The sequence below is a fragment of the Gavia stellata genome, chromosome Z (assembly GCF_030936135.1).
Source record: "Gavia stellata isolate bGavSte3 chromosome Z, bGavSte3.hap2, whole genome shotgun sequence".
Classification (NCBI taxonomy): Eukaryota; Metazoa; Chordata; class Aves; order Gaviiformes; family Gaviidae; genus Gavia; species Gavia stellata.
This window is the reverse complement of record NC_082637.1, coordinates 53,942,069-53,962,377: the sequence shown is the minus strand read 5'-3', so window position 1 is coordinate 53,962,377 and position 20,309 is coordinate 53,942,069. Positions and strand designations below refer to the sequence as shown.

The following is a 20,309-nucleotide window of genomic DNA, read 5'->3' as shown; positions in this document are numbered from 1 at the left end:
AGACTAAGCCTCTTCAATTTCCCAGCCAGAGATCAGAGGTACAGAAAACTCTCGCCCAGACAAAAAAAGCTGAAAAAGTTGGGCTTGCAAAGCCCAAAAAAACTTGGAAGAAGAACTGTAACAGTCTTCAGGTACACAAAACCGTGAAGAGAAAGGTACTGAACTGCTTTCCTTGTATACTGTGGATAAGACAAGAAACAACGAGCTGAAATCTTTTGCAAAATAGTGTTTAGATTAGATTAGAAGTTCTGAAAACTTTCTGGAAGTTCAACTATTGGAGCACTGCATCTGCCTGGGGAAGTGGTGGAATCTCCATCAACTGACATTTCATAAGAAGAGGGTGTAGAAACAGTTGTCGGGAACGGTGTAACTATAACTGACCTCTCTGGTGCAAGAGAATGGTCTAACTAAGGGTGCTTGCTCACAAACTTGCAGGTGCAGTATATCAAGTTGATTTTAGAAAGTAAAACAGAGAAATTAAACATGGTAAGAAACAGGGGCTTCAAAGGAAAAGTACTATTCAACAGTTGTCACATTTCACTTTTCTAGAAGGCCGCATGCCAGGCCAGGCAGGTCCTCATACTCAGTTTGCAATTCAGCAGGAGTTGGAAGAATTTGAAACTCAGAGATGCAGTGTTCCCAGTTCAGCTTCTGGTTGATACCCACTCTGCTGCATGCATATCAAAATCTGACTGTACTACTCTCACTTGCGTACTGTAAAGTCCACAGTCTTGGATTAGAAGTTTTTTTAAGGATTCATGTAACTGCAATTTTCTGCATTGCTTTCTTTCTGTATTTTCCTCTAACCCACAGCCACAGTAGAAATTGATTGTAAAAGCACAGTTTCAGTGAGAAAAGCCTATCACTAACTAGCTCTTGTATAGTATTTTTCATTCACATATCTCAAATCTCTTTATAAAGAATCAGTAAGGAAATGTTTAATAAGAAATATAACCAGACCTTTCTATTTAGGATCCTGTATGTTTGCTAAGCTGTGTCCTGCATACAGGATTCTTCTCCACACAACTACTTCACAAGAACCCCCAAATCTTATATTTTCCCTGAAATACCTGATGAGCCTTTGACACTGGAAGAGTGAAGTCCACAATAACTGAATAGAAGTGCAGAATCCAAAATTCAGCTCTTGTTACAAAAAGTTAGCATTCAGTATTTTCATATGAAATGCACATATAAACAAAAATTAATTAATGCATTTTTAAAATTATTTTATCTCTTTCAAACTGTCATTTCATCCTTACAAGCAGGTAAAACAAATTCTACCCTTCGTTATCTTGAACATAACTTGACACTAACTCCTGTAGCAAAAACGGAGCTATGTGAGCACAACAAAAGAGACCATGGAGAAGAACTTACTTTACTGAATGTGAAGACAAAAATGTACAGGAATACTCAATACCAAAATTTGTAATTAAAGATTTATTTTTTTTATTTTTTTTAAGGAAACATATAACGCTCATGAAGATTTTAAATTATGCTAGTGTAAATAGTATCATGTTCTTTGCACTCTCTTTCACAAGAGCAGTATCATTAAAATTACTATGTATGTGGGGGGAAAAGAATATGCATTTTTTTTAAAATTAGATTTGAAGAGGAAAAATATTAGCATTTTAGAAGTGAATAATGGATTTTAGAAATGTGCACTTACCAATACAATCCCCATTTGCATCCTGCTTATATCCCATGTTGCACTCACATCGGTAACTAGAAAGGGTTGGTATACAACGTCCATTTAGACAAAGGTTGGGATGGTACTTACAGATGTCTGTTGTCTGATTGAGTATTGCTAATAAAAAAATCCAGAACATGAGACAAAGGTTACTAGGTGCATAAATATATCCATCAACTCAAGTATTTTTTCCAAGCACTATCTGTTGACATGACAATAAACTAAAAAAGCAAGTAGCTCTCAGAAACAAAAACCACATTAGACAAACAGTCTTAATTATGATTTACCATTTATGTGTACAGCCTGACGAGATTATCAGTGGCCTCGTGAATAAACTACAATTTGGGTGAAAGTTGAAGCAGTCTGTTCCTATATGTTTATTATTTTTGCTGTACCTGGCTTAGTAAAACTCCTTGCATTTTATTAATGTTACGGTTCTGATCCTAGAGATGTGCTTACACATGTTATAAGCAACTACACATACGAGACTTCCCTCTGAATATTACTAAACTTGGGCTTTCAGTCAAGGCAGTGCTCCTGCAGAACAGGTAAGTTTTACATTTGGAAGAACAAGGAAAGAGAACAGTTTATTTTAAACCCTCGTGGTTTTTTGAAAACACTTAGAACTTTGGAGTTTTATTAGTGCTGACCAAGACAGATCAGTAGGGACAGCACAGGCTCAAGACCATAAGTGAAGTGAAGAAAAAAATTTCTACATCTGAACTCTTGTTAAAAAAAGGGCTCCTGAACTTCCTAATGTATCAACTGAAGTCTCTTAAATGTGCTTGAATACAAAGGCATTTTTATGTGTTAAGAACACTATATAATTTACGGACTAAAAACTAAGCAGAAAAAAAAGGAAAAAATAGACGGTATAAAAAAAAAGAGAAACAAATCACAAAAATGCAAGTACTTACTTAGCCCTGTAATTATTGGGCCATTTCCAGCAGGACTTTGACCACCTGTCCCTAACCCTGCTCCGCCTACACCTGGGGAGAAACCATTGCTTCCAGGGATGGGAATGAATCCTGCTCCTCCTGGGCCGTAGCCATTGCCATTGCCACCAGGAAGGAACCTGTTTCCTCCTGTCCCACCACCTCTGGAACCACTTCCAGCAGCAGCGCCATCCACACAAAGTCTGCGATGTTCATCTATTAAACAGGAACACACAGAGAAGGATAAAGCTAATCAACCTTTCAGAGTCAGCTTATAACGAAGACATAGATCTTTGTATGCTACAAAAACCAGAACACCAACTCCTCTTTTCTTTGATGTCATGTGTTCCCTCTCCCACTCCTAATCTCAGGCAGATCCCATGATTGTGACAGGTGTTATTTAAGGAAGGACACTAAAAATAATAAAAGGAAAAACTGTAATTTACAACTATTTGTTGAAACCTTTTTGTCGATGTGTTGCCATCAGCACTGTAACTCGCTGGTCACTGAGAGATCTCGATATAGATAAACTGAAAATACATTTCACCAGGGATGTGGACTATTGTTCTGTGAGCAGAGTTGAAAGAATAAATGAAATACTAATGCATTTCTAGTTCAAAGCAACTCAAAATTTAATGGAACAAGAGAGCAGCTGTTCCTTTAAATTTGTAAGAACTATGGACCCTCAGAGTCATTTCCTCTTTGAGCTTGACCACAAAATCTTTCCCCTTTCCCAAGAACTATTTCCAAAGTCAACAAAAGGATGTTGAAGAAACTAGTCCCAACATTCATGGACCAGAAAAAAAATGGTTCACAGATGGTAACATCAGTATTAAAAACACAAGAATTAATAATAATGTAATTCCTGACTTTCTTTTTCCATTTAGCCTACATTTTACAGCAGTTTATAATATTCCAGTGACCTCCATCCCAACTAGAATGGACAGCAAGAAGGAGAAAACAAACCAACCAACCAAAAATACACTCACCAGATCCCCTGACAGGACACATCTCTGGAACAGACCCAATGGCCCAGCACTGGCCAGACTCACAGCAGCACTGCCTTTTGGTGAACCTACCGGGAAGTTCCTGTGCACAGCGGCCGTTCACTATGTTGGAGAAACATGTACTTGCCCTCTGATCTGGAAGTTAGTTTAAAAAGAAAACCAAAAATAGTAACATGAACTCTCAAAATCACTTTCCCTTATTCAGTTCATGTAAGGACTAAAATGTTTAAAAAGTTGTATTAAAAAAAAAAAACAAACCCAAAAATACCCCAAAACACACCCAATAATTATCTGAAGTGAAAAGCACCAATGCATTCCACATTTGGTTTACTGCAGGATCACATATTTGCAGTGACACTAGCCTTGCATTAATCCAACATGCAATCTTAAAGTCTGCTCAAGCTAACAGGAAATATGGATGATACAAAAGACATGAAGCAATACAAATAGAAATTAGATACAAATATAAAGAAAGCCTGCTATGACAAAAATTGAGACTTTCCATGTAACAACTGCAACATCAGTAAATTCATTTAATGAATTTTCCCTTGGCGTAGATGTATCTGACTGAAGAAATGCTATCCAGTCTGCTCTGCTCAGTAGGCTGAATGTACAACAGTGTTTTTAGTAGCGCCATGTGAAAACTACTCTATATGAATATGTCAGTGTTGTTATACTCTAGTTCCTTCAGCGACACATCCTAGATCTTTTATCGTCACACTCCTGAATGCTGACTAGGAGAAAAGCTCAATGAATTTGGAAAGACATGGTACTAGTTACAGTAACTCAGCACATCCTGAAATTTTGCCTAAAAGCAAGTATCTATCTTAAACTGAGAAGAATAGATTAATTTGTATTAATAAGGATTACATTCTTCACTTTTCTCCTAAGTAAAGGAGAAATTATACTTCTAGAGTATACAAATTATATTCCAATACTATAAACATTTGAGAGCACAAGAACTTTCAGACATATGTTCATTTAAGGGAAGGAGGCTCTGTGACATAAGGGCCTGCCTTAGCAAACTAGGGCATGTGATTTGAGTGCAATTGGTTTTGGGAGCTGACTATAGAAACCAGATTGTAAAACTGCCAAAATCCATAGAAATTTTGATCACATTGGAAATCATAGGTTCTCAGTATTCCTGAGGCTAGCCACAATATATTTGAAGTCTGGCATTCCTCAGATGAACCTGGATAACAAAAGCTGGCATTGTACAAAAAATTATCCATGAGAAATCACTTGTAGGTCTTGTGTTGCTACTGGCTTACATAATTTATCTGTAATTCAGAAATCCCTTCAGGATTTTCATCCCTTTCCCAACATGATAACAAAGTGCTTTGAGACGTTTGAAATAAGAACCACCACATGAGATCTAGAAAAGACACTATTATTAGCAACTGTTAATGTTTTTTACACATGGTATGCAGTATTTTTAGCTAATTCCTCAGAATGGTTTATACCATATATTTGACACGTGCAGCTGTATAAAAGAAATAACCACATGTGAAAATAAGCATACATCCTTTTTACAAAATAGAAACAGGTTCTAAATAAATTGTCCTGTAGAAGCTGCAATCCACTGAAATCTAATATTTGGTTTATTATCTGTTCCAGCCAAATTAGTCGCACCTCAGCATACAATACTTAATGCCTTCTGAGTTTGTGTATGTGCCTTATATTGGTGTCTAAAGACTAAATTAACCTATGTGAGATCGAACTTCAAATACCAAGGAAGGATAAATGTTTGCTCTGTTAGAACCAAAGTGAGCTTAGCTTTTGGTTTCATCAGATGCAGGTTAAAGAAACAAATATAATTAACATTTCCTATGTTAGCCTGGACAACAGAGAGATATTAATGGCTTTTTGCCTAAGAAGATCCATATCTCAGACAGGAGTTCTCAGGCTACAATACTGTTGACACAGAGGGATCTACTATCTACATAAAGATGGCTGCAGTGGCAATCATCATCAGAGGAGGATGTTACGAATTTTAAGTAGCTGGATCAGAGATACAAGTGAGCTAGCATATAGTGAGGTCCTGGGGCAGGAGGGATTGCCAGATGGTTGGGACAGAAGTTCTGCTGCTGTGGTGTATAAATTGCCTTAATAGCCTTGAGAGCTCTAAAAGCCTACAGGGTGGAATACCTACCAATACAGCGGGAGCCATCCATGGATGTGACATATCCCCGTGGGCAGATGCAGAAATAACTTCCCACGGTATTAGAGCAGTCACCACCTTCACAGATTCCTGGGATGATGCTGCATTCATCAATATCTATCCAAAAAGGGAAGGACATAGATAGGATAATTAGCAGAGCACTTGAACATATTGTATTAAAAAGAAGGAAAGAGAGCTTTTCTGAAATGAAGTTGTTACTCAGCTCACATTGAATAACATATTGTTAGTTTTGCACACTGCAAATAATTTTGTCTGCCATCTAATGGAGGCTTTCCTTATATGTTCAACGGGTGCACCACTTCAAGTCGCAGAGTATGTGACAGCACTATGGGATTTCCTCTAAATGACACATACTGAGTGCCATCTCTTGGAAGCACACAACAGCTACAGTGCAATACCAAAATAGGCATCCTGCTTTTGAGCTGAAGGAAGAAGGAAGGTACAGCAGACAAGCATGACAGCTCTGGGTTTCTGTGACCACAGAAATATTGCTCATCAGATCTGTCTGCTTTCTGGCCTTCTAATACTCCAACTGTAAACAAGAATTTTGGCCAAGCTCTTCAAATGTGACCAAATGTTGCATTTTTACTTTTTTTCAGATATTTTTAATCCATTCAAATGTTTCTGCTAATTAAAAGCAGTGGTCTCATCTGAACACTGAAACAATTTTGTATGTAAACACATGTGAAGTGAGATGTCATGAAGCTGATGAATGAGCTGCTGTATGTAACAAGGGGCTGCTAGGGCACTTGGCAGCAGGACTGAGAGCACCGTGTGCTGTCCCAGCCCAAATTGGGAGCAAAATGAGGAGCTGAGGAAATGAGAAGCAATAGAGGGAAGCAGACTGACTATATTGTTAGAGATGTGAAGCACATCAGAGCAAACTGGAATGGAAGAAATACAAGTGGGTAGAACGGCATGAGAGTAAAGACTATGTCATGACCATTTATACAAATGAGCCATTTTAAGTAACAACTTAATTCTACAATTGTGACAATCTTTAGACATAGGAATATTTTTAGGTAATTTTAGTAACCTAATTTTGCTTTTAAGCGACCTCTTTGGCTTTTCGAGTGGCTTTTCGAGTGGCTTTCAGTGAATGTGAACTGTGACCCAGGTTTAACATGGGAGGCATTCTGAGAAAACATGGGAAACGTGGGCCAACTTTCTAACTGGCTTGAGAGAGTTATGTTTTCCAGTTGGAATCATATGATACCAGAGGTTTTGCGTGGCTTGATACCACAAGTAGACATAGTTACAAGACTTTGGCTTAACTTGCTTGTAAAAATCTGGATGCAGTATTAATTTCAATTAGCTTTCATACTGCAAAACAAAAATCAGAACAAAAAAAATCAGACTGTTGAACACAGACGGACTCATGTCAAATAACACAGGAGAAGGATCAGAAAGAGCATATGACAGAAATTATCTTGTGATGACACTGTGAATGTCTTCACATTCCTTGTAAGAAAGACCATTCCTTGCACTTTTACACAGACCTATCATTTCCTTGGACCTGTCACTCTAGAAATTCTCTTGAGATGAATGACTACCTGAGAAATAAACTTTAGCAGGTGTTATTTCTTAGGAGGCTTTTATGTGATGAATACTTTGCTTCTTCCCTTGCTACGTTCTCCACACTGAAAACTCAAACAAAAGGAAGCGTGCCAAAGAAATCTGGCGTGCACAGGGACTACATTAAAAATGTAACTCCTCGCTATGGGAAGGTCTACATGAACTCCCTTTAGATATGAATCTACAGAGGACATTCAAGTACTGAAAGGAAAATTAAGTTTTGCCACAAGGCCACTAGGAATGTGAAAACTGATCTTTGGAAAGTGAAGGTATGAATAAAACAATCCCTTTCCCACTGGCATGTCATTTGGAGTGTCATCATAGAAAAGACAATTTATCTTACAGGCAACATGTCTTCAAACTTCCTAACTAGTTCATACATACAAGCATCCTGTGGCCCTTGTCGTTTGTTTTACACTATGAAGCAGAATCAGAGGAAATGAAATTTTTTCTTTTTAATAAGGTTATTTAAGCATTTCAGAGGACCCAAAAAGTTTAAATTCTATATTAAGATAGTTACAAATTTATGACAACTATTCCCCACATTTTAGACATTTGTTCAATTACATACAAAAGAAAGTGTAATTTTTGCTAAATCAAAACACTTCTAAGGAACAATGCTTTCACTTAAGACTTCGTAGTTACCCACTGCAGAGATTCCAGAATTCCAAATGATGGTATAAATCAAAACCAAACAATTCCCAAGGAAATTTCTGATATCTTACATTAATTTACTATATTAAAGACAATATATATAATGAGGTGAACTGCTTACCATCTGATTTAACCCAATGAAATGAAACCATGTGTGTAAATGAAAACAGAACTGGAACTGGCTGCATGCCTTGTTGAGATCTTTCATGCAGTACAGCTCTTTCACACCTCTCAATCTTTTAAACATGAATACTATCTTCTGTATATACACACAGTCTGAAACATCACATCAAAAAGACAAGCAAGAAAATTGGATGAAATGAGGACTCTGTAGGCAGAGCTTACTTTTTCTGGAAAGTGAAACCTTCCCGATGGCAGAGTCACTGGATGCTCATGCAAGAAAATGCTCTTATTTTACCATCCCTTGAAGCTCACCTTCGATCTCAAGGAAAACACAGAATCATTAAGGTTGGAAAAGACCTGTAAGATCATCAAGTCCAACCATCAACTAACACCAGCATGCCCATTAAACCATGTCCCACAATGCCATGTCCACACATCCCTTGAACACCTCCAGTGATGGTGACTCCACCACTTCCCTGGGCAGCCTGTTCCAATGCTTCACCACTCTGTCAGTAAAGAAATTTTTCCTAATATCCAGCCTGAACCTGCCCTGGCACAACTTGAGGACATTTCCTCTTGTCCTGTCACTAGTCACTTGGGAGAAGAGACCAACACCCACCTCTCTGCAACTGCTGTTCAGGTAATTGTAGAGAGTGATGAGGCCTCTCCTCAGCCTCCTCTTCTGCAGACTGAACAGCCCCAGTTCCCTCAGCCGCTCCTCATAAGACTTGTGCTCCACACCCCTCACCAGCTTCGTCGCCCTTCTCTGGACACGCTCCAGCACCTCAATGTCCTTCTTGTAGTGAGGGGCCCAAAACTGAACACAGTATTTGAGGTGCGGCCTCATCAGTGCTGAGTACAGGGGCACAATCACCTCCCTACTCCTGCTGGCCACACTATTTCTGATACAAGCCAGGATGCCGTTGGCCTTCTTGGCCACCTGGGCACACTGCTGGCTCATATTCAGCCGGCTGTCCATCAACACCCCCAGGTCCTTTTCTGCGGGGAAGCTTTCCAGCCACTCGTCCCCAAGCCTGTAGCATTGCCTGGGGTTGTTGTGACCAAAGTGCAGGACCCGGCACTTGGCCTTGTTGAACCTCATACAATTGGCCTCGGCCCATCCATCCAGCCTGTCCAGATCCCTCTGCAGAGCCTTCCGACCCTCAAGCAGATCAACATTCCCGCCCAACTTGGTGTCATCTGCAAACTTGCTGAGGGTGCACTCGATCCCTTTATCCAGATCACCGATAAAGTTATTAAACAAGACCGGCCCCAAAACTGAGCCCTGGGGGACTCCGCTTGTGACCGGCCGCCAACTGGGTTTGACTCCATTCACCACAACTCTCTGGGCTCGGCCATCCAGCCAGTTTTTTACCCAGTGAAGAGTGCACCTGTCTAAGCCACGAGTCGCCAGCTTCTCCAGGAGAATGCTGTGGGAGACAGTGCCGAAGGCTTTACTAAAGTTCAGGTAGACAACATCGACAGCCTTTCCCTCATCCACTGGGTGGGTCACCTGGTCATACAAGGAGATCAGGTTGGTCAAGCAGGACCTGCCTTTCATGAACCCGTGCTGGCTGGGCCTGATCCCTTGGGTGTCCTGCACGTGTCCCGTGAGCGCCCTCAAGATGAACCTCTCCATAATCTTCCCCGGCACCGAGGTCAGCCTGACAGGCCTGTAGATCCCCAGATCCTCCTTCTGGCCTTTCTTGTAGATGGGCATCATGTTGGCAAGCCTCCAGTGGCCTGGGACCTCCCCTTTAAACCAGGACAGCTGATAAATGATGGAGAGTGGCTTAGCAAGCTCCTCTGCCAGCTCCCTCAGCACCCTTGGGTTGATACCATCAGGCCCCATAGACTTGTGTGTGTCCAGGTAGCACAGCAGGTCATCAGCTGCTTCCTCCTGGATCACGGGGAGTTTATTTTGCTCTCTGTCCTTGTCTTCCAGCTCAGGGAGCTGGATACCCTGAGGATACCTGGTCTGGCTATTAAAGACTGAGGCAAAGAAGGCATTAAGTACCTCAGCCTTTTCCTCATCCTTGGTGACAATGTTCCCTCCTGCATCCAATAAAGGATGGAGATTCTCCTTGGCTCTCTTTCTGTTGTTAACGTGTTTGTAAAAACTTTTTTTGTTATCCCTTATGACTGTGGCCAGATTGAGCTCTGTCTGGGTTTTTGCCTTTCTAATTCCCTCTCTGCATGACCTAATGAGATCCTTGTATTCTTCTTCAGTTGCCTTCTTCAGTTCACCTTCTTCCAAAGGTGATAAACTCCTTTTTTTCCTGAGTCCCAGCAAAAGCTCCCCATTCAGCCAGGCTGGTCATCTTCCCCACCAGCTCTTCTTATAGCACATGGGGACTGCCTGCTCCTGCGCCTTTAAGTTTTCCTTCCTGAAGAAGGCCTAGCCTTCCTGGACCCCTTTGCCCTTCAGGACCGTCTCCCAAGTGACCCTCTCAACCAGTGTCCTGAACAGGTTGAGAGTCTGCCCTCCGGAAGTCCATGGTAGTGGTTTTGCTGACCCCCTCTCCTTACTTCACCAAGTAGTGAGAACTCTATCATTTCATGATTGCTAAGCCCAAGACGGCCTCTGACCATCACCTGTCCCACCAGTCCTTCTCTGTTTGTAAACAGCAGGTCAACCAGGGCACCTCCCCTGGTAGGCTCCTTTACCAGCTGTGTCAGGAAGTTATCTTCCACACACTCCAGGAACCTCCGGGACTGTTTCCTCTCTGCTGTGTTATACTTCCAGCAGACGTCCGGGAAGTTGAAGTCCCCCACGAGAAAAAAGGCTTGCGACTGTGAGACTTCTGCCAGTCACTTGCAGAGCGCTTCATCAGCTTCTTCATCCTGGTTGGGTGGTCTATAACAGACACCCAGCAGGATATCCATCTTGTTAGCCTTCACCCTCATCCTTACCCATAAGCCCTCAACCTTGTCGTCACCATCATTGAGCTCTAGACAATCAAAACACTCCCTACCATACAGAGCCACCCCACCGCCTCTCCTTCCTTGCCTATCCCTCCTGAACAGCTTATAGCCATCCATCGCAGCACGCCAGTCATGCGAGTCGTCCCACCGTGTTTCTGTGATGGCGACGACGTCATAGCTGTCCCGCTGCACAACGGCTTCCAGCTCCTCCTGTTTGCTGCCCATGCTGTGTGTGTTGGAGTAGATGGACTTGAGCTGGGCTATCAATTTCGATTTTGCCCCCAACATCGGCATGCCACCCCTAGGCTCATCTCTAGGCAGCCTGGTTTCATCCCCTTCCCCCTTCTACTCTAGTTTAAAGCCCTCTTGATGAGGCTCGCCAACTCATATGCCAGAATCCTTTTCTCCCTTGGGGATAGCTGAACTCCATCTGCTGCCAGCAGGCCCAGTGCCGTGTAAACTGCCCCGTGGCCAAAAAACCCCAAATTCCTCTGACGGCACCAGCCTCTGAGCCATGTGTTATTCGGGTGCATTTTCCTGTTCCTTTCAGTGTTCCTCTCTGCCTAGTATGACAATACCCTTTTTCATCACTACTGTAGTGGTCCCAAAAATAAATTCCAAGACTAATTCTAAAGTTCAGAGGCACCCAGACTTTCATAAAGATATCACCAGCATGGTGATCACAGTTTACCAGCGTGGAAATACTGTCTGAAGATGCAAATGCTGTACACACAAACAGGATGGCACAAAGCTGATAGCAACAGCCACCAGTGATACGCGAGCAAGTTGTATTTAAGAATCCCTGTGCTAGGAACTAGTTACATAGCATTTTCAAAATACATGTTTCATTCAGTCACTCTCTTAGAGAGTGGGTCCTAAATCTTGTAGGTTTCATTGCATTTCTTTCTTTTTTTTTTTTTTGATAAGTGAGGTACAACAGCAGCTACTATACATAAGGAAAAAAAAACCACAAGCAAAATGAATCTATAAAAATCTGACTGCTAAAACCAGCAGGCACTTGAAAACTGAAAGTTTGCCCTTCATTTTCACTCTGTTTGGCACAGGTATCTGCTACTTTAAAGGCAGTAATCTTAATTACAAGAACACAATACCTGATCTTCTACCAACGGAAAACAAATTCTAAACAGTACAAAGCCCACTGAGGTAATGAGTAGGTGCCATTTGTAGCGCTGGCATGTGAAAGACATGGAAAGGAAGTAGTTAGCCACTTCTGCAAAGCTGCAGAATATCGACCATCCTTCCCACCTGGCTACGTGCACAGGAGTTTTACACTGTCTAGGGCTCTTGTCCAAGAATGGCAGGGAGCTGGGAAGGGAGGAAGTACCTTGCTGAAATCTGGGCAGTGACCAGAGTGGAAGGAAGACTCCACAGTCTGCTCCACGTGGAGGGAAAAACATTTTTTTAACCAATTAACATGGAGAACCCTTGTGGAAGAATAGTATTCTTACTTACTGGAGCAGTACCAAGTCAGTAGATTTTTTGTTTCACTAGTTTTTGAGTCTCTCCTTCCCCGTCCCTGGTTCTTGCATGTGCAATTCTTTCAACAAGGTCTCTGTTACCTCTGACTGGAAATTCTGAGACTTTACCTCAGGAAGAGCTATTTTTAGGATGGCTGATTGAAAAAGTTACTCAATTTCCTCCCTTTCCCCCTCCAAAATACATAAATTAATGGTCTTGTGGAAAATGCTCCAAAGATAGTAAGAGGAGATGCTGTCTTAAGGGTGAAAAAGACTGGTGGCGTGAATGGCTGCGGTTCCAATGTTGCACACGAGATGAGAAAGCCAGTCTCAATGTGAGAACCAATTTAAATGCGTGGCATAAACTTTACAGGTGTGAGTATTAATAGGTGAGCTTCTGCCAAAAAACCCCAGCCTGGCTACCTGTCATACAGAATTCATGACTTTTACTGCTAGAGTAAGCAAGATTTTATGAATAACTGAATTAAAAGTACCACAAAAGGGGCTCTCAACTGCTGAGTTCTGAAAAAGGGTTCCCTGAAAATAGTTTTAGTCTATAGTAATACCTGGTAGTATCAAATACAAATAACACACAGTGTAATGAAATAATTATACATTAAAGCCAGAAAACCAGAAATAGAACTGTTCCTTTTAAAAGGTTCTTTGCATTTTGGTGCCACATTTAAAAAAAAAAAAAAAAGGAGTTAGCCTGTGTCATATAGTCCTAGCCCTTTGATGTCAACAGTACAGCAACATCTCTTTTTGGAAGAGCATCAGAGGCATCCTACCTCCTAGAGTACCTTTGACTGTAAAGGGTGTCATAACTAACTACATTTAGTCAAAGAGTATGCTGTATTTTCAATTTAAGAAGAGTAAACAGAACACATTTATTAGAACCTTGAAGTACTAATAAGTAGTAGTCCACCTCTTATGTAAACCAGCAAGCACAACTGAAAGCTTATTTCTCCTCTCAGTTTATCTACACAGAATCCACCTGTGAACAACCCATAGATGTAAGTTCCATTCATTCTGGAAGAAAATATCCTAAAAATTAACAGAATTTCATTCCTAAAAAGACAATGAAAACTCAATATATTGTAGATCAAAACTTTTAGGCCAAAAAAGAGAAGGGTTCGGGGTTTTCTTTTGTTTAGTTAAGACATGGCTCCAGTGCTCCAGATATCTGGAATTTGGTACAACCCCTGTAATGGCCTTTTCCAAATTTTTTCAGTTCTGTACCCATTCCTTGAATCCTTCCATGACTTGCTCAGTAGTGGAAGGAGTTGTCCTGACTACTGTGGAAAGTCTATAAATCAGGAATACAGAAAAGCTTATAAATAATATCAGTAACATTGAAGCCTGAGTGGGATTAATTTTAAAGGTTATATTTTCCCAAACAGCCTAAGCTAGCTAGCTACATTTCTACACATGAGGGCATAGACACACAGTTACACATATAAGTTGTTCTCATGTGCTTTGGAAATCCTTTAAACCCTCTTTACTGATACACAATTGCTGTTAACTTCTGAAAGGTCAGTGTCAGTAAACTGTAATCTGAGGCTCAAAATAAATCTGAAAATCTGAATATATGCCTTTTTACTGATTTTTTTTAAAAAAAGAAACATGAAATGTAATGCAAGCAAATAGCCTAGCAAAGCAATGTTTATTGCTTAGCATAGTTCTAGCAAAATCCATTATGGCACAAAAAGCACAACATGAACCTTCCTACTTATTCTAACAATAGCTATTGTTTCCAGGAAGAACAACAGGAGGAAAAAACCTAACCCACAAAATACATCTGGATGTTTAAGGGCAAAGAATATAGCAGGGGATCTCAAATCCCTCCTTCCTAAGTAGAAGACTTGCTGTTAAATAAAGAAGGTCTGAATAGTTAGTGTAAGATTCCAGTCTCTGCCTCTGAACACTGGAGCCTTGCCTGGTTACTGACTCCAACTTGGATCTTGTCCTTTGTAGCCAGCAAGTAATATTTGATCTGGTTTTCCATACTTAAAGAAGGGAAAGGAGTGAGCAGAATACTCCATACTACGTCACTTCCACATAATGTTTTAAACAAAAAAAAAAAATAATCATTAAAACAATGCAGTGTCTATTAAAAAATTTCTCTGTACGCAGGTTCTAACTCATAGGAGACCAATTCCTTATATTCTTCCTAATGGCCCAATCCATATATATAAACAATATAACTTCACTCAAATGACCAGTCCCACTAACTGAAAGTGTAATTGTTTGAAGGACTGGCTACAGTTTTATCCTATAAATCTCACACTGAGAAATTATGAACTCTCAAAGCCTTTATTAAAAAAAAAAGACTGAACAAAACTATACCATGGCTTTCATTCTCTGCTCCATTCTTGGAATAATGTAAGCATGGTATTATGCTGGTATAATTATGGCATTACCACTTTGGCTATGAATCATATGCAAATGGATAAGTAACAGTTTCATTATGATTTTTTTCCCAGAAAAAAATGGTACATACTGTGCACTGCGAGTTGTTATCTACATAATTCCCTGTGAATTATGTGACTAGGGAAGCTACTGGGGAAGCTGTGACCAGGGACTAATTAGTACCTAACTTCTGCCACAGACAGAAGTGGCAGCGGCTTAGAAGAAACAAAGCCAGAGCATATGACCTGTTCTGCAGCAGGCTGCCAACAAAGCTGGAAATTAAAACCCATTGATTACTGAACTATGAAAGAACAGCAAATATTTCAGACTGCAGATGATGTTTCACTTCTATTATGCACAGTCCCATAAGCATCACAGATTTTTAAGCAGATATGTGTTAAAAATACATTAACCTTTTCCTGTGGAAACTATCAGGGAGAACTGTTGAATCACATTTTAACAATTAAAGCCAATTTAACAATTAACCTATCATCTAAGCTTTAGATGATAGGTTAAAGAAGCAGAATGCAAAGAATGCTTTAATTACTGTTTTCAGAAGGAAGGAAACATACCACTGAATAACTTCTCCTTATGGCATCAAAAGTGGACTGCAGATGCCAGGCAGAAACACAGCATATACAAAATGACCAGCATATTTTGGATCTCTATAAAAACATTTATTTGATGTATTTTAACTGCATCCTTGCCTGAGAGGAGGTATCAGGTCTCCTTCACATAGGGCTCTTCCAGTGTTAACAGCAGTAAAACATGAGCACTGCCATGGGCAGATTACAGACATCACCAGAACAGGGACTTCATTTATTGAACTGAGACAGTAGTCCATCATAACAGATATCCAAATGCTGTCTTTGCTCTGATGATATATTTATCACATTAGAAATGCCTTTTTTTAGGACTAACACCTCAAAAGCACTATTGCCCTACTCCTGCTGTACAACTCCCATGGAATAATAATAAATACACCATCATTGAGAGAATCAAAAAACCAAGTGCACTTCTAATGAACAAGGATAAGTAATCATCCATCAAAAACCATAAAAGTTACTCTCTAACATTAAAGTTATCACTGCATTTAATACCATAAAGTTCTAAACAGTCTCAAGCTGAAACAGTCCTGACAAAATAAACAGATGTAATTCAAGGAATACCAATTTGAATAAAAGCCTTCCAATGAAATGTCTTGCAACTGACAACACAAATCCAAGATGAGTAACAACAAAGCATACATGTCTAATCTATACATTGCATACACGATCAAACACAGTATGTTTGTTTAGCAATTACAGCTGGTTTTGCTTCAGCTTTGAAATGATGAGTTGATTATAGTTCTAACATTTTCAAATCCACTCTTTCAAGTGAGGCATCACAGTTACATTTTGGAAAACAACCAACATTTGCAATTTTTTTTTTCTGATAGTTGTTTATACTTAATGGTATAATTACAAGAAAATGTTTTTGAATTTTGTATACTTTACATTGTGTTGCTCAATAAACTTAAGCTTGAATTCTGCTGAAAGATAAACTGTATTGCCAGAATTTTTCAAAATCATGTTAGCTGTACTTATTGTTTGACATCCCACATAACACAAAATGATGGTAAAAACAGCCAGTTATGCAAAGACAACTGCAAACAGTAGATGCTTATTCACTTCCTAAACGTTGTGTAACCATTGCAGAAATACAGCATTAGCTGCATTAGCAGCTAATGACAGCATTAAGATATTAACAAAATTAAATCATGTCCGGTATATGTCAGATTTAAGGTGGGTATAGGTAGCTATTATATTCACTGTGCCTGTGCTCTGAGCTGGTAAGATACAAGTTAGCTCCAGTGCGCAAATGATATATCCACATCAGTACGGCACCATGTCTGACCTGACAGTAGTGCCAGACATTGTTATATAAACTTAGTCATAAACTAAGTTGCATGTAATTGTTAATGATATCTGCCAATTTACCTTTCCAAATGATCAGAGTCCATTATCAGAAAAAAGCAAGTGGTGTTCGACTACTACTATACATCTTCGTACTTTGCATTCTGATTCATCTATTACTAATGCCCCCCCACCCTTCACCACTGCTACTCAGTAAGGAAATAAAGAAGAATTTACAATTTTAAGAACCAGTGATCGAGTGGCAGGCAATTCCAAGAGCAGCTGGGGTCTTTGCAGTTAGCAGTGAATGGTAAGGGATTCTTCATCCTTTGGGCTTCTTTCCACATAGATGGAGAGGAGAAAGAAGCCAAGTAAAGGGTCACAAGCTGATAAGCATGACGTCCTTTCCTAAAAACAGCAGGAGCAGTGGATATATGGTCTTAGTTACCTCCTTTGCACTTTTTCCAACGTGGGCAAGCCCGAAGGAGGGCTCTTGTGAAGGGAAAACAAAGCACACTGCCCTCCTCCTTTTCTTCTAACCACAATTATCCTTCCTATATGCTGGTGCCTCATTGAGGGCCTACAAATCTCTTGTATCCTACCCAACCACTCATTCCTGTTCACCTCCTTGGCAAGAAAAATCCCACCACTTCTTGCCTATGGTTACATTCCCCCTCTGTCTCCCACAAAAAATGACAGATTTTACTTCATGCTCACTTTACGCCCACTTTATGCTTAGCTCTGTTCCTCACAGGTTGCTACGCAGCACAGGGTAGATGAAATGCCTTGGATTTAATTCTCCCAAAAAAAGTGGCTCTGATTACAAATTTCCCTTTCAGTCATCTTCTTTTGTAGGATTCCTCACTCCACTTGGTGTCTTCTGGTTTCTCCCTCGATTCTGCAGAAGGCTGTGGAGATGGTGCCATACTGTTATATTGCCTTCATGGTATGAAGAGATTCTTTTTCCCAGTGTCTCAGAAAGGCTCCCGATGTTCTCTTACTTCTAAAATGGTTCAAATGGACCTGCTTGCCCTGTGAACTTGATTGCTTCCTGCCAAGCCCTAAACCTTTGTGCATAGGCTGGATACCTATCAGTACGCTCTTGTATACAGTTAGGTAGATAAATACACGTGCACGTGCACACAGACACATACAGAAGCTGCTTCTATTTCTTCTCAACCATGGTAAAAAAAAGCTCTATGTCTATGATTGCAGCTCTATTTCTTGCAAACTGTTTCTTGAACGTTTTTAACAAGATACAGCCAGGTTTCCCCTAGAAAAACTCATGACAGTAATATTGTTGTGTATTGAGCAGAAATTGAAACTAGTCAACATAAAAAAAACAGAATAAGGTGGAGGACAGGACCAGAGAAAAATACCTTTGGGTATTTTTTTACTTACTGTTCGGTATTGCTTGCAACAACACCAGATGCAACATTTTCACTTACAAAATGTGATTTTCAAACTGACTGTATTACTTAATTTTTCTGTGTATTCTGTATTGTAGGCAAAACTAAGGAAAACTCTTGAGACGACTTCCAAAATTGGCTACAAGCCATGTATTCTTTTGTAACTGAATACTGAGTATAATGTAATTTGGTAGCATACTTAAATTGCCACTTAACCACAAGCCAAAGCCTGAACAAGCAGTCCTCTTATCTGTGTAACTTGAATGTGAAGGTACACACTGGTTGGGATGAAGTCTGAGAGTTCTGATTTCTTTCAAAGGCATGGCAAATTCACTCAAATCACTGAAGTCTTCATCAAACCCACAAAAACTCAGGCATTTTCTATTGCATTACTTTAAACTATACAGAATTGCTGCTCTTAATTGTATCAAAATGTTTACTGAATAAACATGGTCTATGTTTATTAAACTACGTTTATTAAACATGGTCTATTTGATTTTCCATCTAAAAAAAGGACATTTCCTGTGTATTTTTTACTTCCCCAGTAATTTCTAACATCCATCACCAAAACTGCCACATTTGCTTTTCACGCTGTAGTCAGTAGGCTGAAAATACCTACCTGTACTAGAATATTTTGGACATTTTTTGGAAAACAAACACGATCCTAGTAACTCAGTTGCAGTTACATGCTGCTCACAGGTGAACTCTTTATCAATAGTTCTAAATTTTGAAACAGGATAAACACTGTCTTTACCCACACAAGTCAGACAGAAGAAAACAGCCAATGCAAAATATGAACAGCAAAGTAGAAACAGATGATGCTATGAAGAAGAAACAAAAAGCACAATACAATGATGTTACATCTGTTCAGATCAGACACTGTAACTATTCAGAACCTTTTCTTTCATTACTAAAGTACTCTAATGCTTTACTTAACCACTTTTTAGGTTATATTCTCTGACAACATCACTTACCATCACATTTTTGAGTTGCCTCATTCTGTTTGTGACCAGCAGGACACTTGCACTCGTATGAACCTATTGTATTAATGCAGTTGCCTCCTTGGCAGACTCCAGGGATAGCCTGGCATTCATCAACATCTACAAAGACAAAAAAGAAGGATTACTTGACATAAGATACAAAATTTCATCATGGCTTTTGCTAATAGACAGAGAGCTCTGAAATTAGTTTTAAAAATAACCACAGCAAACCTCAGCACATTTCTCTACTTCAGCACCAATATAAGATATGGCAACAGCAGCAGCAACATGACTCAGACCTTCATCTGTGTTGTATCCAGTTCCATAAAAGCTCAAAATGTATTACATGTATTGACTTACGACTTACATAGCTTTAAACATTTAAGAAGTGTACTTAAGTCAAATCTGTACAATTTACTGTTAGTATACCATACCCTGAGCTTGTTCCTTATATATAGCCATTACAAAATGCAGAATCTTATTTTGAAAGGATGTCTACCTGTACATATGGACTATCCTCCTGTCCACCTTAACTAGATATAATTCTTGCAGGATATTCCTTCTAGACAGAAGTCAAACTACTCAAGTCAATAGAAAATAGGTGTTATTCAGCCAGGATAAGTTGTATGGCAAATGATCTGCATAACTAGTAAGACTAGAATTTCATAGATTTCTTTAGGCTGGATGGTCAATGTTAAATAAATGCTCTTAGAAAATAGATTGCATTTTTGCTATACATCTTACTTTCAGTAACCTCCTGTTGTATTTTATTATGTGCTATTTCCAGTTCAAATAGTGTTGGGTTTTTTCGTTCCCCACGCTCATTTGTTTGTATACAAAAACATACTGCATTTCTGCAGGTTTTTATACAAAACTATCACATCAATCAATGTGTAAGTGCAAATGGGCAATTAAGGTAATAGCAAGGATCATAGAGGCCCCTATGAAAAACAACCAGTGCTAATGCAGACTGAAATTCTTTGTACACAAGGAAAGGGAGAACAGACTGTAAACTAGTGCATAATATACATATTATATGCAGGTATTTAG

The 20,309-nt window shown here is 39.7% G+C and overlaps 1 protein-coding gene across 2 annotated transcripts in view; it reads right to left on the bottom strand.

Annotated features, from left to right (window-relative positions):
• The window catches only part of FBN2 (fibrillin 2), a 181,319-nt gene that overhangs the window by 112,328 nt on the left and 48,682 nt on the right, over positions 1–20,309 (bottom strand). For both annotated transcript variants that reach the window (XM_059834298.1, XM_059834300.1), the window contains exons 7-11: positions 19,254–19,379; positions 5,782–5,907; positions 3,612–3,764; positions 2,605–2,838; positions 1,667–1,804 (exon numbers count right to left, since the gene is read on the bottom strand). In XM_059834298.1, coding sequence (XP_059690281.1) covers positions 1,667–1,804; positions 2,605–2,838; positions 3,612–3,764; positions 5,782–5,907; positions 19,254–19,379 — 777 coding nt within the window. The remainder of the gene's footprint in view (positions 1–1,666; positions 1,805–2,604; positions 2,839–3,611; positions 3,765–5,781; positions 5,908–19,253; positions 19,380–20,309) is intronic.